At 45.4% G+C, this 27,231-nt stretch overlaps 1 protein-coding gene across 1 annotated transcript in view; it reads left to right on the plus strand.

Annotated features, from left to right (window-relative positions):
* Positions 1 to 3,018: 3,018 nt before the first annotated feature.
* Positions 3,019 to 27,231, plus strand: part of DNAJB11 (DnaJ heat shock protein family (Hsp40) member B11) — a 69,568-nt gene continuing 45,355 nt past the window's right edge. The window contains exons 1-3 of the mRNA XM_083153591.1: positions 3,019 to 3,296; positions 6,056 to 6,212; positions 20,552 to 20,649. Coding sequence (XP_083009717.1) covers positions 3,223 to 3,296; positions 6,056 to 6,212; positions 20,552 to 20,649 — 329 coding nt within the window. The 5' untranslated portion in view covers positions 3,019 to 3,222. The remainder of the gene's footprint in view (positions 3,297 to 6,055; positions 6,213 to 20,551; positions 20,650 to 27,231) is intronic.

The following is a 27,231-nucleotide window of genomic DNA, read 5'->3' on the forward strand; positions in this document are numbered from 1 at the left end:
TGTGCCCTGGCTAAAGTCATTATGCCTATCCACATTCTACCCTCCAGCATTGAAATACCCACACCTGCACCCACAACAAAACCACTAGACATTATTAGAAGTAAAAGAGAAACACCTAAGTTTTGATCCCCATGTATACATAGATACTATTGGTGTCCCAAGAGGGGTCCCAGATGAGTTCAAAGCACGAAACGAAGTTGCTGCCGGCTTTGAATCACTGATACCCATTGTGACAATCAATAAAAATGTAGCATGGATAAATTATATGTATTATAATCAGCAGAGATTTGTTAATGATACCCGAGATGCTTTGAAAGGTATATCTGAACAATTAGAGGCCACCTCCCAGATGACATTCCAAAATCGAATGACCTTAGATATGATTCTTGCTGAAAAAGGAGGAACTTGTGTGTATATTAATAAAGTAGCAGGATGCTGTACGTACATACCTGACAACACAGGTCCCAACGGTAAAATCACTTTAGCTATTAAAAAGTTAGAAGATCTATCCATCGAACTCAAGAAGAACTCAGGTGTCACCGACCCCTGGAGTGCTTGGTTTGGGTGGATGAACAATTGGAAACATGCCTTAGCTCAGCTAGGCATTTTCCTACTTGTAGTACTGATATTATTTATGATTATTGCTTATTGTGTTTTCCCCCTGTGCAAGAAGATTGGGGCAAAATACCTAGACAATGCTACCCCTGTTATGTATACTGATTTGTCTGCCAAGACCCCTTCCCCAGAAGATTACACTGCTTATGTCACACAGCAACCCCAGAAGAGGGAAGCCGTTTATAAGAATCAGATAGTCTGAGAGACTATGATTCTAAGAGGGGATTGAAGGGTTAATCAGCCATCTTGTCTTAATGTGTTTCTGAGTTTCGTTTCTCCTTCACATTCTTAATGTGTTTCTGAGTTTCGTTTCTCCTTCACATTCTGTAAGTTTCTTTTCCTGCATGTCACGTGTTGCTACTTCCCCATTCTGTTCCAGTTTACTCTGTGTGGTGCACTTTCCAGATAACTGTATGTTTTGTGATTTGTCCGAAACTTCTGTATGCTACACAATGTCCCTATATGGTAACTTGTACTCCCCCCCTAGACACTGTACTTTCCCCACCTACCTAAATGCCAGCCTATTAGCTTGTCGAGCCTACATTCTATGTATTGTTATAAATATGTGTTACGGCCCCCATTAAAGCCAGAGTTGTACCCTGCATTACTTGGTCTCCGATTATTGATCATCTCTATACAGGGTCCCTCTCTCACGGAATTCTAAGGAGTGATCACATTGAGGTCTAACAGGTAAGGGAGGGATAACAATTTACAGTCCAACAGGGTCCTATAATTATTTTTATTGTCTGATGGGGTTCCAGAGCAAAACAGTTTGAGGACCCCTGTTCTAGGGCACAGCAGTGCCGGCATCTCCCTTCGCTGTGGCGCCATCATAACAGGTGCTTCTGTGAGTGGGGGAGGCTACCTGGGAAGGCGTAGGGATGGCCATCGACACATCCCCCATCGATGGTTGCCATTGATGGCTTTTAAGGCAGGAACCATTGATGGCTATAAACCATTCTATCACCTGCCATCAATGGTTCCTGCCATCGCTTAGCAGCGCATGCGCAGAGGAATTGGGTCTGGGACGTGGGTCCACCATCCTCCCAGGGCCTTTAACAAATTACATTAGCAGCCTTAGCTGAGCCCGAGCTGATAGGCAGACAGCTAGGGATGGCCATCGACCATGATTTAAAATCATCAATGATTTATGGCCGATGTTGAATACTTTTACCATCGATGGAGGAGAACCAGATGGTTTCCATACATTGATGGCACAGCAAAACCGATGTTTTGCTGTTTTTTTTCCCCCATGTGTCGGGACATGGAGCATAGCTCCACCCCCAACATCTGCAAAGCCCCGCCCACTTGTTTTGCCAATCACTCAACCATAATAGATGACACATGTGTGTAAAGTGGTTCCCCTGTGGGTAATGATGGAATCACCTCTCCCATACCTCCCAACTGTCACGATTTCCGTGGGAACGTCCCGATATTCGGGGACGTTCCCGCGTCCCGCCCGGGGCCGCCATTGTCCCGCGGTGGGGGGGACAGTTGGGAGCCCCCCCAGCTTGCCGAGAATAGACGCTGTGCGCATGCGCACAGCATCTATTCAGCGCCGACGAGCGGCGAAAACGGGGGCGTGGCCGGAGTTCGCGTCACCCTGTGAAGCCACGCCCCATTTTCTCGAGGCCACGCCCCTTTTCGCGAACGTCCCGACCTCCCAACTTCAAAAGTTGGGAGGTATGCCTCTCCCCATCAACATCAGTGCTCGTCGGCCTGCCGGTCGTTGCCCCACCATACTTGCCTACATGACCCTCTCCATGAGGGACAAAATGCTCTGTTCCTGGACTTCCCTGGTAATGTATGATTGCCATCGCCTGTGGTGAACACACCTTTCTTATTAATTACCTAGCTCACCACAGGCGATGGCAATCATACATTACAAGGAAAATCCAGGAACAGAGCATTTTCTCCCTCATGGAGAGGGTCAGGTAGGCATGTCCCCCACGCTGTCAAAGAAGAGCGGGCCAGTGTCCCTGTTCCAGGTCCCTCTGCACACAGACTCCTGTCTGTCTCTGTCATGGCTTCGCAGCCCAGCCGACAGCAGTGCAGCAAGCCCTGCCAAAACCCGCTTAGACCATGAAAAAAAAATGTCAACGGTGCTGGGGGTTGCTGACTTGTTGCTTTCTCCTCCTCCTCATCCTCTCCCTACCCCGGGGCGGCCTTTACACCTTTACACCAGCTACTGTGGATAATGAGCCATCACAGGCTTTTGTTTATTACACCAACAATATGGCGCGCCCTCACGTCGGCGACACTTTAGATGCGTAAGCGTAACAATCCCAGCGGTGGGGCTCGGCTGTGAGAGCTAGAACCAGCCTCTGCCATGTCTGGGCATGTGATTGGACGCGAACACACGGAAATGACAGAAAGAAGACGCTGATTCGCTGTTTGATTGCGGTTTGTGCTGACGTTGTACTGTGTGATTAGCTGCTTTGCTCACAGCGCATGAGGAATAGGAAATTGTCAATTTGTATGTATGAATGTGAGTAGTGTGGTGAGCACCCGAAGGCGCAGGTTTGGAAGTGAGATTCTGCGGGCTGTCCAGGCGGTGAGCGGAGGTTTGCTATCTACGGGGCCAGTGGCCACATCCATCGAGAAGCCATGAGGATCGGACTTTTGTCTTTAAGTAGCATAGGCTTCCTGCTCGTGTATGTGCTAGCAGTGGTTACTGCAGGGTAAGGAACCTGTCATACAGGAACTGCCTGCCTAGCTAATGTATACTGTAAAAATATTTCAAATTCTTTTAAATGTATTTTTTTTAATTAATCAAAATGCGTACTAGTCCCTAATATCCATTCATGAAACGGTACTTCTTCATCTTTGTGGCCACCGCTACGCAAAGTTACATTAGCCGCTACTTAACCTCTACGTAAGGATTTTCTAGCAGCACCATTGTCCCCTCGTGGGCTTGCTTAATACTCCATGCTTTGGGCTCGGTGGCTCGCTCCGTTTCGCTTGACACAACTTTACTAAAGGTAATACATGGTGGTGTGGACCAAGGGTGGTGGTGCTCAAAGATCCACTCGCCGTACAGTACATTGGGTGTATGGCAGGTATTCAATGCGGCCGGCGAGGAGGTTAAACACCGAGGATTGCAGAAAACCAGCGATCCCCGTATGAGGGGGGTGCGTTGAATACTGACAGGGTGAGTGGTGACAGCGAGCAGGAAGCCCTGCTCGCTATCGCTGCTCGCCCACAGCATTGAATACACCCCAGCTGTGGGCGAGTGGCGACAGTGAGCAGGGCTTCCTGCTCGCTGTCACCACTCACCCTGTCAGTATTCAACGCACCCCCCATATACGCCAATTTCCCCTTACTCCGTTTTTTGAGCGAGGGGGAATTGGCGTATGCGGCTCCAGAAGCAGCGAGACTCGCGGCTAAATACAGCATGTTTTCTGCATTAGCCGCAGGCCTCGCTGTTTTGGGGAATTCTTGCCATCCTGTGATGGCGAGGATTCCCCCGGAACGTTGAATAGGGAGAGCGGCTGGTGAGGGGGTTAAACAGCGAGGATCGCTGGTTTTCTGCAATCCTCGCTGCTTAACCCCCTTGCCGGCCGCATTGAATACCTGCCCATAAGTTCTGTAGTGTAAGGCGGTGGCCGCAAAGATGAGGAAGTAACCATGAAACTTCTACTAGATCATTTGTGGTGTGCTAATTGTATCTAATTAAAAGACCTCTTTCAGGAAATACACCTTTTTATCAATATTTACCAACAGCCTTGAATTGTCTTCTGTATGTTTAATGGGCTATGACAAGGGGGAGGTCACAAGAGTCACCATTACCCAAAAGGGCCACCATTAACAAAAACATTTCTTGATTAAAGAAGAGACCATAAATATTTATTTGAAAAAGTTTTGTGTTTTTATTTTAGTCCTAAATATTCAATGTGAAACCTTTTCAAAAGTGTCCTAAGACGTAATACTTTTGTGAAAACTGTTTTAGTATACCTGAGCCATTGGTTTACCTAGACATGTAGAAAGTGCACATAAATGCCCCAGAAGCTCCAATCAGCTCTGTTTTTCAAATATCCAAGGTTGGGAGCATTTCCACTACCCCTCAACCTGGGAGCGTCCTGGATTTCCCCCTGGTAATTACCTGGGTTGGATTCCCTGGGAATCCAATCCGGGTTATTTCACAAGAGAGCATTTCCACTAGTAGAAAACCGATGCGCGTCCCTGTTGAAATTACCGGGTTATTTCTGGTTGTGGAAAATGGGTATCCGTTAAGATAGCCATACACTAGTGCAGTTTGGGCCCTTTTCATCTGTTTCCGATGGATCGGGCTGAGAAATCGCATTAGAGAAGTGTTAAATCACATGTTTTTCATCTCCGATTTAGGGATGACCATCGATGGTTTGAGTCCGCACCCAGCCATGGACAGTGATAAACTATGTGATGGATAACCATCAATTGTTTTAGCTATCGATGGTTATCAATTATCTTTAACTGAATGGCCTGAGGACCAATTAAAATGTGGGGGCGGGGCTTCCTGGTGTTGGGGGCGGAACTATGCTCCATGTTCCATCACATTGAATAAAAAAATAAAATAAAAAAGAAACCTTGGTTCTCCTTTGCCATCGATGTAGGGAAACCATCTGGTTCTCCCACATCAATGAATGGCAAAAGTATTTAACATCGGCCATAAACCATCGATGATTTTAAATCATCGATGTGCAGTTGCCATCCCTACTCCGATTCCAATCTGATCCACAATCCTGTGTGCAATGGACCAGAGATCACAAGGGTGGCACTATAGATTTATTGAATCTTGCAACCCTTGTTAGGATCGCATACGATTCATCAATGCAAAAGGACTGCATACATAATCCTGCCTCCCAGGAAGCTGCTGGGCGGGTCAAGGGAAATCTTATGCAACTTCTAATGGTGTGTACACACAGGCGATATGCCGTGCGATGCGAGTCCCGATGCGATCAGATCGCATCGGGTCTCGCATCGCACGGCTTGCATGGAGGGGAACAATTTAGACTATATAGTGCAGATCTGCAGATTTGCGCTCACACGGGAGCGCGTATCGGCAGCGCATCTGGCTCGCAAGCCCTAAAAAAGCATGCGATTTGCATGCGATATGGCTTCCGATGTTCACTATATCGGCAACATCAGAAGCCATATCTCACCGTGTGTACACACCATTACTCCCAAGAAGTGACTTAAGTGTATAGGGGCCTCTACTCTTCTACAACTTATTTACAAATAATATTAACATTTGATTGCTTGTGCGTGTTTTTATAAGTAAATCATTTTGGTGTGTGTGTGTGAATTTTCAATAAAATACTGAAAGGCATAGACTATTAAACCTTAACTACTTTTAAAATCTGTTGATACTGGAGTTAGAATTTCTAAAATATTTTATGTTCTTATTTTCCTTTTGAGGGATATCTTTGAAGCTAAATGGTTTTTTATTCAACGTTTTTAGACGTGATTTCTATAAAATCCTGGGTGTCTCACGGGGAGTGTCTGTAAAAGAAATTAAAAAAGCCTATCGTAAACTAGCCTTGCAGTTGCATCCAGATCGAAATCCAGATGATCCTCAAGCACAAGAAAAATTTCAGGATTTAGGTGCTGCCTATGAGGTGAGTGTAAATATTTAAAAAAAATCTTCTCTAATTAGGTAAGTTTTTAGGCACCTATTCTTACCTGGACATTGTATTTAAGTGTACAGCTTCTTATACCCCTTTTACACCAAAAACCCTGGTCGGACCCTGGTCTTTGAATGCTGGAGTATCCAGGGTCTGACCCTGCTTTATACCCCATTTACACAGCACTTTGACCTGGGTCGGACCTGGGTCTGCACCATTTACACTGAACCTGGGTCAGCCCTGCCTTAAATAATATTTTATATATATATTTATAGAAAAAAAAATATATATATATATATATATATATATATATATATATATATATAGAAATATATATATATATATATATATATATAGAAATATATAATATATAGAAATATATATATATATATAATATATAGAAATATATAATATATATATATATATAATATATAGAAATATATATATATATATATATATATATATATATATATATATATATATATATATATATATATATATATATATATATATATATATATATATATATATATATATCAGGGCTGACCCAGGTTAAGTGTTTTTTTTTTTTTTAAGGTGCTGGGGGTGCCGGAGGGTACCTGTCCTGCCTGCTGTGCTTGGTGTACCTGGGGGTACCGGGGTGCTGGGGGGTGCAAGGGGTGCTGAAGGTACCTGTCCTGTCTGCGGTCGGATCTCAGCGGAGAAGATGATGTGCGCCGTTGCTGTACCACCCCCCCCCCCCCTCCCCGGCAGACGGTCCCTGCGGCGTGCGGCGTATGGAGTGTCAGTGGCGGGGGTCCCTCTGGCGCATGGGAACTAGTACTAGTTCCTATGCGCTGGAGGGACCGCCGATACTGACACTCCATACGCCGCAGGGACCGGCTGCCGGATGCGGGGGGGGGGGGGGTGATACAGCAGCGGCGCACATCATCTTCTCCGCTGAGATCCGACCGCAGGCAGGACAGGTACCCCCAGCACCCCTAGCACCCCCGTACCCCCAGCACAGCAGGCTGACAGGTACCCCCCTCTCCTCAGCAGCCGCAGGGACCCCCCCTCCTCCCGCAGCAGCTGGGAACATCTTCCCCAGCGCTGCACGCTGTGGACCCGCTGCGGGTGCCTGCACCCGCAGCGGGACCATTTACACCGACATTTACACGGGTCCTATCCGTGTTCTACCCAGGTCAGGACCTGGGTAGAGGACCCGTGTAAATGGAAACGGATACCCCCCATTTACACCGCCGCGGATCCGGGTCTGACCCGCCGCTGACCCGGATTTTTCGGCGGTGTAAAAGGGGTATTATAGAAGCCATTAGGCTGAACATCTCCTGCATGCTCTCGCAGATGGTAAAACCTTGTTCAGGGCATTACCCCCCATTTTCATCTAAAAACTATTGGTTGTTTATAAAGAAGTTTGCATAACATAGCTTTTTAAAAATAACTTTTTACTAGCCCAGAACAGCGAAACAGTAATTTTAGCACCAACAGCTGTGTGCACCTGAAGGGAGCAATACTTGAATTGCTTTGTTGGTTGCCATCTAGTGGCTGGCGTTGCAGCACATTTTAATCCCTCCTCTACAAAATAAAGGTGAGGATCAGTGTTCACCAGTAATTATGTAAGATGAATAAACAGAACTTTTGGTACTTATGTAATATCTGGGCTCCCGTTTTTCTTATGAGACCGTGTCCCCTCGCGGGGCTCCCTGCGCTGCGCTCGCCACACTATATAAAATCAACTCCATGCGTAGTTGGATAGTAGGGGTATGAAAAAATGGGGTGCATTTAACATGGGAGCCCAGATAACACATAAGTACCGAACTTTTTAATATACTCTTCACAGTTCTTAAGTGTATGTTCTAAAAATTGAAAAAGCTTTCTCATTAGATATTCATGAACCTTACTTCAATATCTGTTTAAACTTGATCTATAGAGAGTAGTTTATTTTTAAATTGTTTATTAGTATTTTATAAAAATGAATTGCCTTACCGCTTAGAACTGTTGTCGGGTGTACTCCTAGTAGGAAGTTTACGGAGATGGGAGTTCTATTTTAGATATGATGTTGCTATGGACAACCAACTAGAATTTACTTATTTAGCACCTTCTAGATAACATGGGTCTTCAACCTATGGCCCTCCAGATGTTGTGAAACTACATGTCCCAACATGCATTGCCACATTTTTTCCTATAAGAGCATGCCAAAACTATCAGGGCATGCTGGGACATGTAGTTCTACAACATCTGGAGGGCCACAGGTTGAAGACCTGTGTTCTAGAAGATCTGGTTGCCCATAGCAACATCCCATCTGAAATTAAACTATCTTATGTTTTAAAATCTCTTGAGTACCTAAAAGCTGACTTTAATATCCCAATTCAGTTGTTCTAATTGTAACTCTTGGGCTCCTTCACCCTCTGTAGTGCTAATGCTTCATAATGCAGCAATCCAATGTAGGTTATTTATTTTTCACTATTTAAATTGAAAATTAAGTACCTTTTTTTTTTTAAGCATGCATCTGATGTAAACTTAATTTATTCCTTTTTCCTTTTAATCTTAAGTAGCCCATCCTACTGGTGGTTTCAAAATATGTTATTAGTTACACAGATACAGGCTCTCATGTTATGTGAAAGCAGAGAAGCAGAAATATTGACTTTTGGAGTTAACAGAACTCAGAAGGTGCATTCAAAAGCTTCTGTTCAGTACACCATCTGCAATGTGACTGTAGTTGACATACTAGGGCCTGATTTTAAGCTTTTCTTATCAAAGCAAAAAAAAAAAGAAGCATGCAAATGGGCAAAACTATGTTGCACTGAAGACTGGTATTTTCCGGGTTTTTAGGCTAGCCCAAAAATCTGGACTTACCTACTCAATGTGGCTGTTTTTTCCGCCAATGCAGGTTCAACTTAAGGCCCGTACACACTGGGCGACTTTGAGCTGAAAGTCGCTCAAAACAGCAGATTTCAGCTCAAAGCCATCCAGTGTGTATGCCCCAGCGATGAGCGCTCCCAAACCATCGCCGGGAAAGATATTCATCTGCTGGTATTACCAGCAGACGAGCGGCTTTGAGGATGGCTTTGCTCTGTGCTAGGCAGAGCCGCCCCCCCCCCCCCCCCCTCCGTCAGCGCCAGGAAGGGGAAAAGCCCTTCAGTGTGTATGCACTCTGCGCCCCCCCCCCCCCCCCAGCGATGAACGTGATCATCGCTGTCCATACACGCTGGGCATAGTTGCCCAGTGTGTATGGACCTTTAGTTTAAAGTGGAATCTGCATCAGTGAAAAATAATCGAAACCTGATACATTTTCTAATAAAACATGTGGATCTGTGAGTAATCTGTGAGCTTGCACCCGGCGATTTATCATATTTCCAGCGATATTTGCTATAATTGCCCCCGTGTGTACGCACCATTAGATACAAATCAAGGAACCATGAATATGCCAACATTTTACTTTTACCTTGCCACAGTAGTTGATGTTTAAAAAAATTATAGTTTTTTTTAATGGGATTGATGATTAAAAATGGTAACATTTGGTGTGAAAACTGTATTAATGACAGGTTCAACTAATTTTTGTTGCATAAAATATTGGATCAACAGCTACTGTAACTGCAAAAGAAGTTGTAACCCTAAAATGCCATTCTCTAAATTGCTGTGTAAAGGGGGCATGACGTGGACAGGCATGAAGTAAGACACAGGACGTGCAAGCACTGGGTTGTGCTATTCTGCCCTGATGGACTGTGTTGAATTTGAGTATTTTACTCTTATTGGATACTCTTTGCCCATAACATGCTGCAAATGCCATTTTTGAATTTCTCTTTTTTGTTCTGTTTACTATATTTCTATCTATTTCCATATTTATAGCCCTGGTTTGGATGCTTATTACTGTGACTCCAGGAGTTTCTCTACTATTTTCTTTCCTCCTAGGCTGGGGGATGCCTGATGACTCACAGTCAGGATTGCGATGGTTATTTTCACAACCCCCATAGAGAGAGCATAGAAAAGGTGGCCGAGCCCGCAGTGTCGAGAGCAGCGAGCACGCAAGGGCTTTAATGCATTCTCTCCTGACAGTTGGGATTCTGATGTCTGAGAAACAACCGTCGGAATCCCGACTGTCTGTCTGTAAGTTATACCATACCTGGCTGGGAAGACCCTATCACCAAGGCTTATGGGTGTAGTAGATGTTGTACTTTTTTCCTAGTTTAGTTTAAGGTGTTTGTTCTGTTCGTGTCTAGGCATACCTACGTTGGGGTAGGTATGCAGGGTGGAAGATGTTGAGTTTTCCTTGCTGTGCTATTTTTTCTTTTCTGTTTATTAATGATTTTTTTTTCTTCGGCTTCCATGGCCCCACAGGGTGACTTTGGGGTTGTAGGCGGTTCAGAGGACCGTGGCGCCAATCAGCAAAGCTTTCTGGTTTCCCAGAATGCACGGCTCCTCACCTGTATAACCCCACCTCCATGCCTAGCTCAGCACTTATTTGTTGGTGCCAGCAGGAAGCTGGAGCACCTTTATTTTCAGCAGGGATTGCCTCAGGCGATTCCAAAGAAGTTTATTTATTTATTTTTTACACTGTGCAGCGTTACCACTGCTGGGTTGTCTGCGCTGTCAGTTACACTGACAGCGTGGCAGCTCCATCCCACTGCCGGCGCCGAAACTCCCCCACGACCCTGGTCAGGAGGGGTATGTGGCGAGGTGGAGCCCTGCTCCAAGCACCAGAAAACACCTCGACAGTGTGGCCAGGGCACATGGTCAGGCAAGGCTCTCTTTGAGAGCACTAAATCGCTGTCTGTGCTGTGCGCCGGGGAGACGGGCTGCAACAGCTGGGGTGGACACTGCTGCTTGTGGCAGGGACTCCACTAGACCACCAGGACTCATTAGAACCAGGTGAGGGAAGACCAGCGTACAGGGGAGGCTGTTCCAGCCTGTAGCTCCCTCCTCGGCTTTTGGCGTCGATTCACTACAGGTGTCTCGTCCTCAAGCTGATTGAAAACCTTACTTCTTTCTCAGAGACACTTGAGATTCAGCATGCAGCAGCAGCTAGTTTACAGCAGTGTTTGGGTTCGTCTTCCCTGTAAAACCGTCCACAAGCTGTAAACGCTTAGTGTTTGGTTGGGGTGCAGTGGCTTGTGCTAGTCCTGTTTTCTCTTTCTGTACATGATTATTACTGCCCCTTGTTTCATATCTTGTTAGTGGGTTATCCTCTTTGGACACATACTGCTGTGATATCACTCTAGGTTTTCCTATTTAGGCTATACCTATTGTGTACATCACCCCCTTTTGTCTAACATGTGGCCAGTCCTCTGCCCCGGTGGCTGTACGGGAGCCTCCTTGAGCAGCCTTTCAGCAGCTTCTGGGCACCTTAGTGGATCGCCTTCAGCGCTATGTAATTACACCGGCTGTACAGGCTCCTCCTCCACCATGATAGATCAGAATCACTTTATTGGCCATGTATAGTATACTATACTATATTATACTATATTTTTGTGGATACAGTGCAGCTTCAAGCATGGTACAAGAGGGAAATACATACATTGCATCAGTTGCGCATACAAATGACAATTCACATGTTATGATTTGCAAGGTTAGATAGAGCAGTATCTTAGAGTACATTGTTCAATAGCTGAATAGCTCGGGATGAAGCTTTTTGCGGTTCTTGACGACTTGGCAGGGATGGACCTGAAGCGTCTACCTGATGGGAGAATATCAAACAAGTTATGGCCAGTGTGGAGTTTGTCCGCCACGATCTTCCCAGCTCGCTTCTACCCTGTCGACCATGGTGCAAACCCTTGCACAGACATCGGTGGCTATGCAGAAGTTACTGCCAACCACATCTTTCAGAAACCAGTTACCTAGTGTTTCTGCCCCATTATTCCCATTGTTAGATGGTGACACTACGGGAGAGGAGGAGGAGGAGGAGGAGGAGGAGGATGATGATGATGATGATGACGACGACAATGCTGGTGGGAGTTATGGGGATCCCACTCTACCAGAGTCAGGGACACCTGTAGTACAATCGGAAGAAGGCCTGAGCCTGAGACAGTGGCAAAGCCCACGGATGTTTTCAAGAAACAAACTTGTCAAAGCCCACTTCCCACGTTCGGATCACTTGATGGAGATCGGTTCTGACCAATGAGAGGCTTTGGGCAAGAAATTCTTATATTTCTAAGAGAGTTCCAGCCAGGTACTCCTTGCCACCGGAGAATTGCAAATTGTGGGAATCTCCTCCCCTGGTAGATTCCCATGTTACAGGACTGTTTAAACCAAACCATCTGTCCTCCCTATTACCACAGGATCTTCTCTAAAGGATCCTATGGATAGACTCTTAGAGCACTCCCTTCTAGCCATTTTTTCCCTCACAGGAGTGGTCCAAAGACCTACTGTACTGTGGCTGCAACCTGAGCCGCGAAGGCTATTCTGCCATGGCTTTAAGTTCGGGGAAGACAAATTACCCATTGATGTATCGGAAGATGCAAGACTATGCGAGTCTCATATTAAGCAGGCTGCAATATAATTAATGGAGGCATTCTCTCTATAGATTGTAAGCTTGCAGCAGGGCTCTCCTACCTCCAAGTCTGTCTATTGTTACCCAGTTTGTTTTATCACTGTCTACTATTGTAAAGCGAACAGGGGTGTGAGTCCCGCACAGAGTCTACCCCCACTTCAAGTTCTGTTTCAGAGTGAGCGGACACTTGTTGTGGAGGGTGTGGACTGAGTAGTCTGAACCAACAATATTACAAAATAAGGCCCTCAAGGGGTCGGTATTCAAGTTGGTGGTGCTCCCATGAGTCCGGGAATAACTACCGATAAGTGGTTTATGGTTTATGATGAAAATTTGAAGTTTTAAAATGTAACTTTTATTAGAGTTATATTAAAATATAGGGTTTGACAAACACACATACATATATAAATGGCGAAAACAATTTGTGATGCGATTGTGTCATTAATCACCCGCTGGTATTATTAGGGATATAGTGTTATGATTCTGTTCCCTTTTTCAGCTAGGTGGATAGTCACAGAGGTTAAATTCCTCTAACCACAGAGATTTTGAGACAGTTTAACAGTGAAACATAGTTGTGTTACAAATTATTTTCTATATTTGCTACTTTCAAAGGTAAACTAAGTAAATAAGTATCTCTGCCTGGGTTTCAAAAATGGAAAAGTTTTTTTTTTCCCCTCTCAAATATATGTATATAAAGACAATGCACATTTTGGTACTTGTGTATTATAGCGGCGCCCCCGATGTGCATCGAGCAATGTTTTCATCGCATCGCATGCCATGCCATGCGACGCGATGTTTGCCCCCTGTGCGATGAAAAATCGTATAAGCACCATAAATGGTGCTTTTAAGCACCCTAATGGGTGCTTACAATGTGAAATGCACCCCCACGCCACCCCCCCACTATAAACGTGAACCCGAAGCGTGGCGTGCGGCGACGGTACGCGTCCTCTGACCTTTTCATCCACCCACTATCCACGTCGGCGTGGAGTTGAAAATAGAAAGTGTGGCGAGCGCACCGAGCCCGAAGCGTGGCGAGCGGACGCGGATACCTTCACAGGTATACGCGTCCCCTCGCGGGCTTCACAGGTGTCCGCGTCCCCTCGCGGGGCTCGCCATGCTTCGGGCTCGCTGCGCTCGCCACACTTTCTATTCTCAACTCCACGCCGACGTGGATAGTGGGGGTATGAAAAGGTCGGAGGACGCGTACTGCCGCCCCTCGCGGGCTCGCTGCGCTCGCCACGCTTCGGGTTCACGTTTATAGTGGGGGGGTGGCGTGGGGGTGCATTTCACATTGTAAGCACCCATTAGGGTGCTTATACAATGTCGCATCGCATCGCATTGTATGGCATTGTATGCCATGTACAATGTCATACAATTTTAAAATTGTATGCCATTGTACAGTATCGCGCGATATCGCATTGCATGCCTTATGGTATGCGATGCGATGGTCGCTGCCAAAATACACAAGTACCCACATTTTTTTTGGACAGCACTTTTTTGTACACATTTGGTCTGGCCAAAGAGATTGGTTTTGCAGATAGGCTGTGCACGCTATTTAAGATTTATCTTTTTTTGCACACATTTGGTCTTCCTATAATAATTCTATTATTGATATTCAAGAAATGAGATAGAAAACATTTAGCTTAGTAGTTACACATTGCCCAATCAGATAATCCAGCTATAACAATGAGAAGGGGGAAGAAATGTCCAGATGCCTATTGGCTGGACTGCACATCCAAGCACTAGGCATATATTTCCCTCAGATGAGCTGGCTGTGTTAGTGTAGCGAGTGGTAATGTGTTATGCCTCAAAAATAAATCAAGATATTCTGCTGTCTCTAGGGGGTTTATTCTAGTTCATTCTTTCTGACAAAATCCTTCTTAGATGGACAAAACCGTGTGCACTGCAGGGGGGCAGATATAACATGTGCAGAGAGAATTAGATTTGGGTGAGTTATTTTGTTTCTGTGCAGGGAAAATACTGACTGCATGATTTTACACTTCAATATAGATCTCACTTTGAAGAAAAACCACACCCAAATCTAATTCTCTCTGCACAAGTTACATCTGCCCCACCCGCAGTGCACATGGTTTTGTCCATCTAAGAAGGATTTTGTCAGAAAGAATGGACTAGAATAACCCCCTAGGTTTTGCAGAACGCTGCAGTGGACTTAAGATGAGAGATATCTGGTGTATTTGAGGTCAGAAAAGATAGTAAAGCCATACTTCTGCTGTTAGTTTTCCATGGCTCGTGGGACCTGTTGCTTTAAAGTACTGCTGGACAGCCACTGGCTGCTCAGAGAGTGTGGGAGTGCTGCTAGAGATGTATCATATAATCTCAAAGTCAATTAATTAAATGGCTGGTTGACCAAAAGATCTTGTTGCCCTGCTAAAGCACAATGTCTATCCAATCTCACGATCAATCAGTTTAATGATCTATTTAGCAGGAGCGTCTTATTATTCTGTTACAACACAGTGCAAGTCTCCCAATTAGTCATATTTCATGGTGAGTATGGTGGGGTAAAGATAGAAAGATTTCAAATGCCTTGTGCAATCAGTGTTACCTTCTGCTTTCCTGGGGTCATAACACAGTAGCGGACCCACAGGATGAGAGAGGTATGAGTGAGCACAGTTTGGCTGTGAAGGAAGAAAAAGAGAGATCGGCGGCTTCTACTATCAGGTATCCCGGTCCCGGAGTCCTGTTACTGTAATGTATTGCTGTAACTATTGTAAAGCGCAATGGAATCTGTTGCGCTATATAAGAAACTGTAAATAAATTATCTGACGCTGGAGTCCCAGCAGCAAAGGCATCTGTAAACTCTGTATTGGCACGTTGTTTCCTGTGGCTATGGCACTGGAAGTCTGACCTAGAGTCTAAAAAGACACTAGAAATGCTACCCTTTAAGGGGGATGTTTTGTTTTGGGAAGAGCTCAATAATATTGTAGCCTCACTGGCAGCGGCTGAGACTGCATGCCTTCCCTTTGCTCTCCCTCAGATACTGAAAACTACACCCTTTTGTCCTTTCGTCCCCAAGATAAAATGAGAGGTCAATCCTTTGCTCGCACCTCAACCACTGCCAAGCCAACCAAGTCTAGGCCCAAACAAGCCTGTGACGCTAGACAACCCCCAGTCAAGCAAGATAAACCGGCAGCATGATGGGGCTGGCCTCCCGCAGGGGATCCAAAAGTGGGAGGCAGACTTCTACAATTCAGACAACAGTAGCTCACCACATCGGCTGATGTTTGGGTGAGAGAAGTCGTGTCAAGGGGATTTGTCAGGGTGCCAAAATTCCGAAAGCCCTACCAATGACCTAAGTGGCATTGACCTTTAAAGTGGCTTTTTTTCTGCTACTGATTCCTCTCCCTATGCAACCAAGCATCTGATGACTAGCCTTCCTCATTGCTTTGCTACATTGCTTTCCTGTCTTTAAGTCACTTGAAATAGTGACTCCTAGATCTCTTTCCTCCTCAGTAGTTTCCATTATAGTACCAATTATAGGTTTAAGGTCCATCTGGTTTCATAGGAAGATTGCTTCTCCTCCAGATATATGTACTTTCACCCAGGGTGTCCTACGTATACAAACTCCAACGACACCAAGGGACTTGTCCCTGGTGTTACAGGTTCTGGCCAAAAACTCCCTTTGAACCACTTTGCTCTGTAGAATATAAGTGGCTCACAGCTAAGATTGTGCTCCTTTTGGCAATTGCGTCTGCCAGACACAAATCAGATTTGTCTGCTCTTTCATGCAGACATACCTTTCTGATTTTCCATACGGATAGGGCGATGCTAAGAACCAGAGCTTCCCACCTGCCCAAAGTAGTCTCTAAGTTTCACATCAAACAGGAGATAGTGGTCCTTGCATTCACTCAGGATGTTCTCTCCCCAGCTGAATGCTCCTTGGATGTAGTTTGGGATCTAACTATATATCTGGACCGCAATGCTTCCATTAGGAAATGCAACACCCTCTGTGTACTATATGGTTTTCCCAAAAAGGGCTGGCCAGCAAGAAAACAAACTGTTGCTCGCTGGGTTTGTATGGTCTTTCAGCAAGCTAATCTCCCCCTTCCATGGTCAATAAATGCACATTCTACCAGATCCGTAGGTCCATGATAGGCGGCACGCCCGCTGAACAACTATGCAAGGCAGTACCGTGGTCATCTGTTCATACCTTCACAAAGTTCTATGCATTTGACATGTTCGCCTTCCCAAATGCTTCCTTTGGTCATCTGGTCCTTTATGACACCTCAGGCGAGTACCCTCCATTGAGTACTGCTTTTGGACATCCCCAATGTCACCCTGTGGAACCATGGAACCCAAAGAAGAAAACAAGAGTTATGGTAGACCTACCTTAGGGCTATTTCACACGCTCCGGCTCCTGCTGGGTGTTGAAACCCAGCACGAAAAGCTATGACGCACACCGTAGTTAATAATGGACACAAATGTGTCCATACACATGGGACAGCCCGGCCCCCCGGTTGCAGCCGGATTCCATCCCTGGAAGAAACGGCTGCCGGGCTGTGGCCATCCCCACCATTGTAAACTGCTGTGTGCGGCACGGCTTCTGTGGGGTTTCGCCGCCCAGCATTAGACGGAGCGTGTGAAATAGCCATTAGAGTTAACTCTTTCTTCGAGGTTCATGGTACCCACAGGGCACCCACCCTTTAATTAGGCCTGTGCTATTCCTTTGTGATACACAAATTGTGGCTTCCACGACTTTAGTCAGGTCCTCCTTCTCTCTAGGGCTCTTATTCTGGTTAACTCGCAAGGCAACTTCCTTTTCAAATGGACAAAACCATGTGCATTGCAGGAGTGCAGATGTAACGTGCAGAGAGAATTAGATTTGGATGGGGTTTTACTTCAAAGTGAGATCTATATTGCAGTGTAACAATAAAGCATTCAGTATTTTCCCTGCACAGAAACAAAATAACTCACCCAAATCTAACTCTTTGTGCACATTACATTACAAATCTAACTCTTTGTGCTCTACCTTCAGTGCACATGGTTTTGTCCATTTAAGAAGACATTTTGCCTTCACCGCTTCCTTCCTTTGATGTTCAGGCTGGCTAAGTGCTTAGGGGTATGTATGTTCTTGTGATGATTTTTTGGGTACTTGTTTCCTAGCACCGCGCCCATCGCATTGTATACCAGAAGACTAAATATGGTATGTGATGCGATGCTGTGCGATGTTGTACAATAAAAAATTGTATGCCATACAATGCGATGGTATACGATTTTTTATTGTACAACCACCCAGATGGGTCCTTACAATTTTAAATGCCCCCCCACTATCAATGCCAACCCGAAGTGTGGCGAGTGGCGGCGATACGCGTCCTCTGACCTTTTCATACCTCCACTATCCACGTTGGTGTGAAGTTGACTTTATATAGTGTGACGAGCGCAGCGAGCCACCGAGCCCGAAGCGTGGCGAGCGGACACGGAATACATGTAAAGTGATACGCGGCCGCTCGCCACGCTTCAGGCTCGCTACGCTCGCCACACAATCTAAGATCAACTCCACGCCGACGTGGATAGTGGGGGTATGAAAAGGTCAGAGGACAGCTAGATGGAACGGCCAAAAGGACAGGTAAGTAGGAGGTAGTGACTGTGAAGTGAGGCAGGAGGGCTCTCAAGCAGGTAATCAGAACACGGCACACACATTACCTAAGGCGACCAGGGCGGTGCGTCTGACTTCCCTGTAACTCGCAGTCACTGCAGGTAGCCGAGGTGCTGCAGGCTGTGTCTCCACAAGCGGGCGGCAGACGGTTGGCTTGTGACGAGCGACATCTGGCATACCTTATACGTGCACCATCCACCCCTCTTCCGAAAACCACTTACCACCAACGGCAGTAAAAAGAGGTACTGAAAGAAGACATCATACATATCTGAGTAGCGGGACGCCACGCTCAGTTATAAAGTCATAGACTGTGCAGAAAAAGACTCAATTCTTTTCCCCCTACAATTTTTGGGAACTTTTTTGGGGGGCGTTGTTTAGACCCAACAAATATCTAATACCAGCATCACACGGACCCCGAATAAATCAGACCACGTGTCTGATACATTGGGGAGTCAATGCTTATTAGAGACGATTAATTTCCATATGAATATATGCAATTAAGAAGTAAAGTATAGACTGTGACAGCACTGGTAGTCCTGTAGCTATCAGGAATAATTATCAACAGCATCTTCATTTTCTTATGCATGAATATATGTAATTCTATGTATTTTCATTTTATTTACAAGTAAAAAGATTTTTTGGAAACCACCATTGTATCATTAACACCAGATTGTCTAGGGCAGGCCTGGCCAACCTGTGGCTCTCCAGATGTTTTGAAACTACACATCCCAGTATGCTTTGCCACAGTTCTAGCATTCCATAATAGCAAAACTGTGGCAGTACATGCTGGGACTTGTGGTTTCACAACAGCTGGAGAGCCACAGGTTGGCCAGGCCTGGTCTAGAGTATAGCACAAAGGCAGAGCGCAGCACTAAAAACCCAATACAATTGTTCAATTTAAAGGAAGTAATCATCCTTAAGTGCAGCAGCTAACCAATACGATTCAGTTCGTTGATATTGAGAATCATTTTTTGTGTGAATGGATGTTTAGTATAAACATCCATTCGCAGCTTGTGTGCAGGGAGAAAATAATTTGGTCTCCAACCATCAACTGAATTCTAAGGTGCTTGGAAATCTAAGACACTCTCTGGTGTCTTGGATTTGCAGCTACCTTTTATGGGAAGAGGGCGGGCAGCTGACATCCGTTGACGTCAGCTGCCCGTCCCCGGCGCAATAGTAACAATAGTTGATGAGGTTGAAAAAAGACACCAGTCCATCAAGTTCAACCTATATTGGATCCCCTGTTGTCCCTATGTTATATTTGTAAATTACCCAGATTAAACCACCACCAATCTGTTTCAATCCAGCAATCCCTCATGACCCAATATGGCATTCCTATTTCTCTGGGTCCACTAATATATATATATATATATATATATGTAACCCTGGATACTCTTTTCCTTCCAAAATTTGTCTAGACCTTTCCTAAACATATCAATTGAGTCTGTCATCACAAACTTCCCTGGCAATGTATTCCATTTGTAATGTTTAATTGTGTTGGCCATACCTTCCCAGGATTTTGTACCTTACCCGCATGTGTACCCTTTGTATTTCCACTGTACAAGTTTATCATGATAACAATGTCCCTTCGAACAGTGGTTCCCAACCTTTTTTTTCTATCCCATAACCCTTGATTAGATTTTTCATTTTTTAGTACCCCCACCTCTCAATTGATGATCTTTTTGAGTGAAGTGGAAGTGGAATACAGTATTAAGGAATAACAGGAGTAGCGTGCGGTAAGGAAATGGGTCCTTCGGGGCTGGTCACTGGTTATAGATTGAAAGCTTGTGAGAAAGACCCTCCTACCCTTTTAACTGTCTGTAAATATCCAGTTTGTTGTATCACTGTTTCCAATTGTAGAGCTTAATGGAATTTGCTGCGCTATGTAAGAAACTGTTAATAAGTAAAATAATACTGTCTCCAGGATTCTGAGGGCAGTGCAGGTAGTTCCCAGTGGATTGCTGGTCAGGCAAAAGCATGAGGAGACGCTGATGAATCTGCATATGGAACCGGAAGTGACACAACGTGGTTAATCTTCATGGCTATGGGAGATTTCTTCTTCCGCCATTACCAATATTATTTTTTGAGTGCCCTCAGGGGGGTACTAGTGCCCCAGGTTCAGAACCACTGTTCTAGAATAGTCATTTTAATTAATAAAATGTGATATTTAGCATTACACATTTCTGACAGTTTGCAATTAATTTAGACTTTTTGGTTTGGTGTGTGTGTGTGTTTTAGGTGCTATCTGATGAGGAAAAGAGAAAGCAATATGATGCCTATGGTGAAGAAGGACTTAAAGATGGACATCAGAGTTCTCATGGCGATATATTCTCACAGTAAGCAACCATTTTCTTAACCTATAAAGTTTTTCCTTTTTTATTTTATTCTGTAATTTGGTTCTCACACTTAACCCTTTCAAGTCCAACATCTAATCAGGCTGAACAGCCATAGCGCTAGTAGCAGATCCAATAGTAAGCCAGTTTAAAATACAGATGGAGCGTGTCTCTTCTTTGCTCGGAGCCCTCCAGATCGAGCGCCGGCGATAGAGACTGGGTGCGCATGCGTCTCACACGCATGCGTGTCCCAGTCTCTCGACTGTGGCGTTGCAGGTCCCTGCTCATTTCCACTTCAGGGAGATGGGCAGGGTTAAGGGGGACGGCGGGAGCCGGCGATAGAATCGCCAGCCCCTGCAAAGTTCAGGCCGGCTCCATCTGTAAGAACATGAACACGTTCAACATTCAATGTAGACCATTTTTTATTAATAAAAAAATTACAATTAATTTTTGGACTGCGAAAGATTAAGTGGACATTTTAAATATAGTGAAACCCAATCTGCAACATCTTAAAATACAAATTCCAAAAATATGTTCACAATTCCATTGAAGATTGATTACACCCCTTCAATTTCTAGAAATTACATTGATTTCCTCTACCTTCCCCCATGGCAGCCATTACTATGGGTTCCTCCCTTCTGGGTAGTCCTTCGGAAAAGAAACAAAGACACCAGCCCCTATAAGAAGGCTCCACCTCCCTGTTCCGGTGTCTTTTTTTCTTTTCCGGGTAGTTGGATAGTTGGATAGGGCTTACCCTGTGAAGTGCTGCCTGAAATACCGCTGCTCGGGTGTGAGGACCTTGCTGCAGCTGGTGGGGTCCGGTCCCGGTGATTGTGCCGCATGCAAGCCCATGCAGGGGTGAGCTGAGTCGGCGGCATCCTCAGGAAGGCACCATTAAGCGGCGCGGGATAGTGTCTGCGGTGTGCTTCCTGGCCTGTGTTAATCTCTGCAGAGAACAGGCAGGGTGTCAGGTGGTGCGCGGCGCGTGCGGATGACGCATGCATAGCAAGTAGCCGGCTGAAGGAAGAAGCCGGAAGACGCCGAGTCGCGTGGACGCTGCTGCTGCTGACGGACGGAGCGCGGTCTTCTTGAGGGGTAAGAAGAGATTCAGATATCCCACTGTACCACCAATGATTGCGGGGAGCATCCGGAGGTTGAGAATAAGCAGGCTTGTATTGTGCTTAAGTTAGTACAGTGTTAAAGGACGCAGGAGCAGTGGAGTGAGATCCGGACCAGTAGTGGGCAAGAGAAGGATTCTTAGCTGGATTGGAGGTGATTGTGAATACAATGTTTTCATGTGTATCAGAGGTGCAGTCGTTTTTTATACAAACTGAAAAACATACATATGTTTATACAGCGCACCACCTTAGAGATATGGAGGAGGAAAACCGGCAGGCTGGTAGAAAGTCAGGGTAAGCCCTAAAAGGAGAAATGTGTTTGTAATGGTGGTGGTGATCAGTTTTTATTTTTTATAGCACCACTATGTTTGTTACTTGGGTAATATTCTTTGTTGGTAGGTCTGAGACCAGCAGAGAAAAGGAAGATAAGCGAAGGAGATCGCATAGAGCTAAATGCAGTGCTTGTGACAAAACTTTGCCTGAGAAGCATGTGGGCAGCCTGTGTGAGGCTTGTAAGAACCCGCTACAAATACCTATGGTTCAGATGAACAGTCTGGTTGATATGCTGAGGAAGTCACTAGCAGATACCTTTATGACTAAGGAGGATTTTTCCAAAATAAGATCCAAAAGGAAGCATGCTGTATTAAGTGATTCAGATGATTCAGTGGAAGCAGGCGGCAGTGTGCAGGTGCTGGATCAAGATCCTGACATTGATGATGAGGATCAGGTGCAGGATAAGTCTGAGTCTGACTTTAGCACTGACATGATTAATAACTTATTGGGACTGATTCACAAGTCTTTAAACATAGAGGATCCAGCAGAAGATCTTAATTTGCAAGAACTGCTGTTTAAAGATAAAAGGAAAAAGAGTAAAGTTTTTCCATTATCTCAGACTCTGAAGGGGGTGATTGCTGATGAGTGGAAACACCCAGATAAAAGAATTGCCATACCAAGTAGGATTGCAAAGATGTATCCATTTGAGAGGGAGCAAGTGTCATCCTGGGATGAGGCCCCTAGGGTGGATGCAGCGGTCTCTAGAATATCCAGGAAGACTACGCTTCCACTAGAGGACGCAAACATTTTTAAGGATCCCATGGAGAGGAGGATCGAATTGGGCCTTAAAAGGCAACACTTGGTAGCAGGAGCGGCGTTAAGGCCGGCTGCAGCAATGGCGGTAACCTCCAGAGTTCTCAGAGGCTGGTGTCAGCAACTTGAGGCTGATGTACTTGATGGCATAAAAAGATCTGAGCTAATCAAAATGATTCAGGACATACAACTGGCAGTCCAGTTTTTGTGTGAGGCCTCTCTAGACTCAGTGCGTCTGGCTGCAAGGGCAGGGGCCACTACAGCAGCTATCAGGAGGGCCTTGTGGCTGAAGCCATGGGCCGCAGATGTTCAGTCAAAGAACAAGTTAATGTCACTTCCATTTCAGGGTGACTACCTGTTTGGGAAGCAACTGGACGATCTGGTGACGAAAATTTCTGGGGGCAAATCGGTTTGGTTGCCTCAGGATAAAGCGGCCAAGAAAAATGTGCCTAGTAAGTTCAACAGATACCAGCCACAGGATTATAGGGAGGCCAGAAGCTATAGGCCTGGCAGAGCCTACAGAAGGGGATCCTGGATATCCAGGGCAAATTTTCGGACCCAAAGGGGCAGAGAAAATAGATTCCCTTCCAAAAAGGAACAGCAATGACGCCGACCCTCAAAGGGTAGGTGCCAGGCTGTTAAAATTTCATCAAGTCTGGCAAAGGTCCACCACAGACAGGTGGGTCTTGGAAATCATCCAGTCAGGATACAAAATAGAGTTCAAAACGTGGCCAGGAAATCTGGTAGTAGAATCCCCTATTCCCAGGGACAAGGAAGAAAGGGAAGCGTTATTTTTAAGTTTGGAGGAGATGATGGCCCAAGGCGTGGTCACCATAGTACCAAGGGGGCAAGAACCTCTAGGGTGGTACTCTCGTTTTTTTGTGATAAAAAAAGCGTCCGGAGGTTTCCGTACCATTCTGGATCTCAGGCGTCTCAACAAAAAGGTGCGCATCAGGCCATTCAAGATGGAATCTATCAAGTCCATACTTCCAGAGATAAGTCCAGGAGACTTTATGAGTTCAATAGATCTCAAAGATGCGTATCTTCACGTGCCAATATTCGAGGGACATCGAAAATTTCTACGTTTCAGGATCCTAGGGGTGAGTTATCAATTCACGGCCCTTCCATTCGGGTTGGCAACTTCTCCACGCACGTTCTCAAAGGTACTGGTAGTAATAGTGGCAAGACTAAGGCAAGAAGGCATCAAGCTATGGCCTTATCTGGACGACATACTCATAGTAGCAAGCTCCAGGGACATTGTGTTACGTCACACAGAAAGAGTGATTCAATGTTTGGAACAACATGGATGGCTGATAAATCGAAAGAAAAGCCATTTGGAGCCAACTCAGAAAATACAGTACTTGGGAGTCATAATAGATTCCAGTCAAATGAAGGTAGCATTGACCTCCGACAGGAGGGTGAAGTTGATTCAACAAGCCAATACGATGCGGATGAGATCAGTTGTGAGGTCACAGGACTGTATGAAGGTGCTGGGTCTCATGGCCGCAGCATTAGAAACAGTACAATGGTCCCGGTTTCACATGAGGAAAATACAGGCGTGTTTTCTCATGCAATGGAACAAGGACAGCAAGAATCTGATGCAAAGAATAGTTTTGACAAGGACGGCAAAATTAGATTTGGCCTGGTGGTCAGACGACGATCGGCTAAGACGAGGAAGATCGTTCGGAGTCATGGAGCAAGTAGTCGTGACTACGGATGCCAGTCAAACAGGCTGGGGGGCAACTTGTGGTCCAGAGATTGCACAAGGAAGATGGTCCCCATCATGGGGAAAAGCACACTCCAATGTCAGAGAAATGGAGGCAGTGGTCAGAGCGTGTCGTCAGTTCCAGAGTCAGATTCAAGGCAAAGAGCTCATCATCAGATCAGACAATCGGGCGGTGGTGGCCTATATAAATCGCCAAGGCGGAACAAGAAGTCGCAGTCTGATGGAAGTAGCAGACAGGTTGCTGGCTTGGGCAGAGACTTACGTCCTAAACATAACATCAGTCTTCTTAGCAGGGAAAGAGAACTACATGGCAGACGAATTAAGCAGGAAGACCTGTCTGCCAGGAGAATGGTCGCTCAACGACGAAGTTTTCACCATGTTGGTGAGGAGATGGGGGCTACCTCAAGTGGACCTCATGGCCTCAGCAGAAAACAACAAGGTTCCAGTGTACTTTTCTCGCTTCAAGGATCCAAAAGCAGAGCAATGGGACGCATTGACGGCCACCTGGTGGATGAGGCGAGCCTATGTTTTCCCACCAATTCCGGTAATTCCGAGATTATTGAGGAAAATTCAGAGGGAGAAAGTAGAGGTAATAGCGGTTCTGCCTTATTGGCCACGGAGGGCGTGGTTTGCTTCAGTGTGCCAGATGGCAGTGGAAGAACCGTGGACACTCCCGTCAAGACCCGATCTTCTAGTTCAAGGGCAAATATGTCAGCCGCAACCGTTGACCTGGAAGTTGACGGCCTGGCGGTTGAAACCAGGTCGTTGACTGAGAAGGGTTTTGAAGGGGAAGTGGTACAAACCCTGCTCAAGGCGAGGAAAGGATCCACTTCCGCAGCGTATTACAAGGTGTGGAAGAAATATGTATCAAGGTGTAAGGAGAAAATGCAGTCGCCAAGAAAGGTTACATCAGTACTAAGCTTTTTGCAAGTAGGACTGCAGATGGGACTGTCCTTAAGTACATTGAAGGTACAGGTCTCAGCCCTATCGGCAATGTTGGACTGGGACTTGGCAGGGGACAGGTATGTCCGAAGGTTTATTCAGGCAGTAAGAAGAATAAAGCCTAAATTTAGATCTCCCATGGCTCCCTGGGACTTGAACTTGGTACTAGGAGTTCTTATGGAACCACCGTTTGAACCCTTACATGAAATTTCATTATTATTTCTTTCCTGGAAGGTTTTGTTTTTGGTTGCAATTACGTCTGCAAGAAGAATTTCGGAATTGCAGGCGTTGTGGGCGGAAGAGCCTTTTCTAAATTTTTTTTGAGAATAGGGTAGTTCTAAGAACTAATCCACAATTTCTACCAAAAGTTGTGACAGAGTTTCACATAAATCAAGAGATTATTTTGCCTTCTTTTTGTATGAACCCTGCAAACGAGAAGGAAAGGCGTTTGCATAACCTGGATATTGTGAGAGCGCTAAAAGTTTATGTTCAGAGAACAAAAGAAGTTCGAACAGTCAAGAATCTTTTTGTGCTAACAGCTGGTGCCAGGAAGGGGCAAATGGCCTCAAAGGCGACATTGGCACGGTGGATTAAGGACTGTATCCTTAAGGCGTATCAAGTGAGGCAGAGAGAGCCACCTGTGAGTTTGAAGGCACACTCTACAAGAGCGATGGCCGCTTCCTGGGCGGAGAAAGGATCCGCTTCAGTGGAAGAATTATGTAAGGCGGCAGGATGGTCGTCAATACATACATTTACAAAACATTACAGACTGGATGTAATGTCTTCAGCAGACGCTAAGTTCGGAAGGAAGGTTCTTAGCGCAGCTCTATAAAAGTCTGAAGAAGCTCTCTGAAACTATGATTTATGATTATTATGATTTCGAGGAGGCAACAATTCGGTGCTGGTTGTGAGTATGCCCTCCCGAAAATAATAAACTGCTGGGGTATGACCCATAGTAATGGCTGCCATGGGGGAAGGTAGAGGAAATATCAGATTATTACCTGGTAATATGTTTTCCTCTACTCCACCATGGCAGCATATATTCCCATCCCTTACGAATTGTTGTGTATTGTGTTATGTGGAATAATTATTTCTGTTTATATATTAAAGCTGGAGAATGCAAGACACCGGAACAGGGAGGTGGAGCCTTCTTATAGGGGCTGGTGTCTTTGTTTCTTTTCCGAAGGACTACCCAGAAGGGAGGAACCCATAGTAATGGCTGCCATGGTGGAGTAGAGGAAAACATATTACCAGGTAATAATCTGATATTTTGCTGATCTCCCTAGGTGCCTGCCACAGACTGTGCAGTCCCTTCCATTGACACATTACACGCAGGGCTGGGCAACACCGGCCCTCCAGATGTTGATGAACTACACATCCCAGCATGCCTTGCATCAGTTTCAGCATGGCCACATAGCAAAACTAATGCAAAGCATCCTGGGATGTGCAGTTCATTAACATCTGGAGGGCCGGTGTTGCCCAGCCCTGTATAACAGTAATAAACACCTTCTATTAAGTTTCCTACCTAATTTTCTATACATAGCTTTAGGTGTGTCTTCCCTTTTAACTAGTTGATTTAACTTCAGGTGACAAGCCTGTTATTTACAGGACACAGCTGTTATGCCTAATTCCTGTTACTAGTAGTCCATACACATGAGAGTGAGTAAGCATGCCCATACATCTACAATGTATTGGGGGCAATCCCCCTATCCC

Source organism: Crinia signifera, chromosome 7, assembly GCF_055691185.1.
Source record: "Crinia signifera chromosome 7, ASM5569118v1, whole genome shotgun sequence".
Lineage (NCBI taxonomy): Eukaryota > Metazoa > Chordata > Amphibia > Anura > Myobatrachidae > Crinia > Crinia signifera.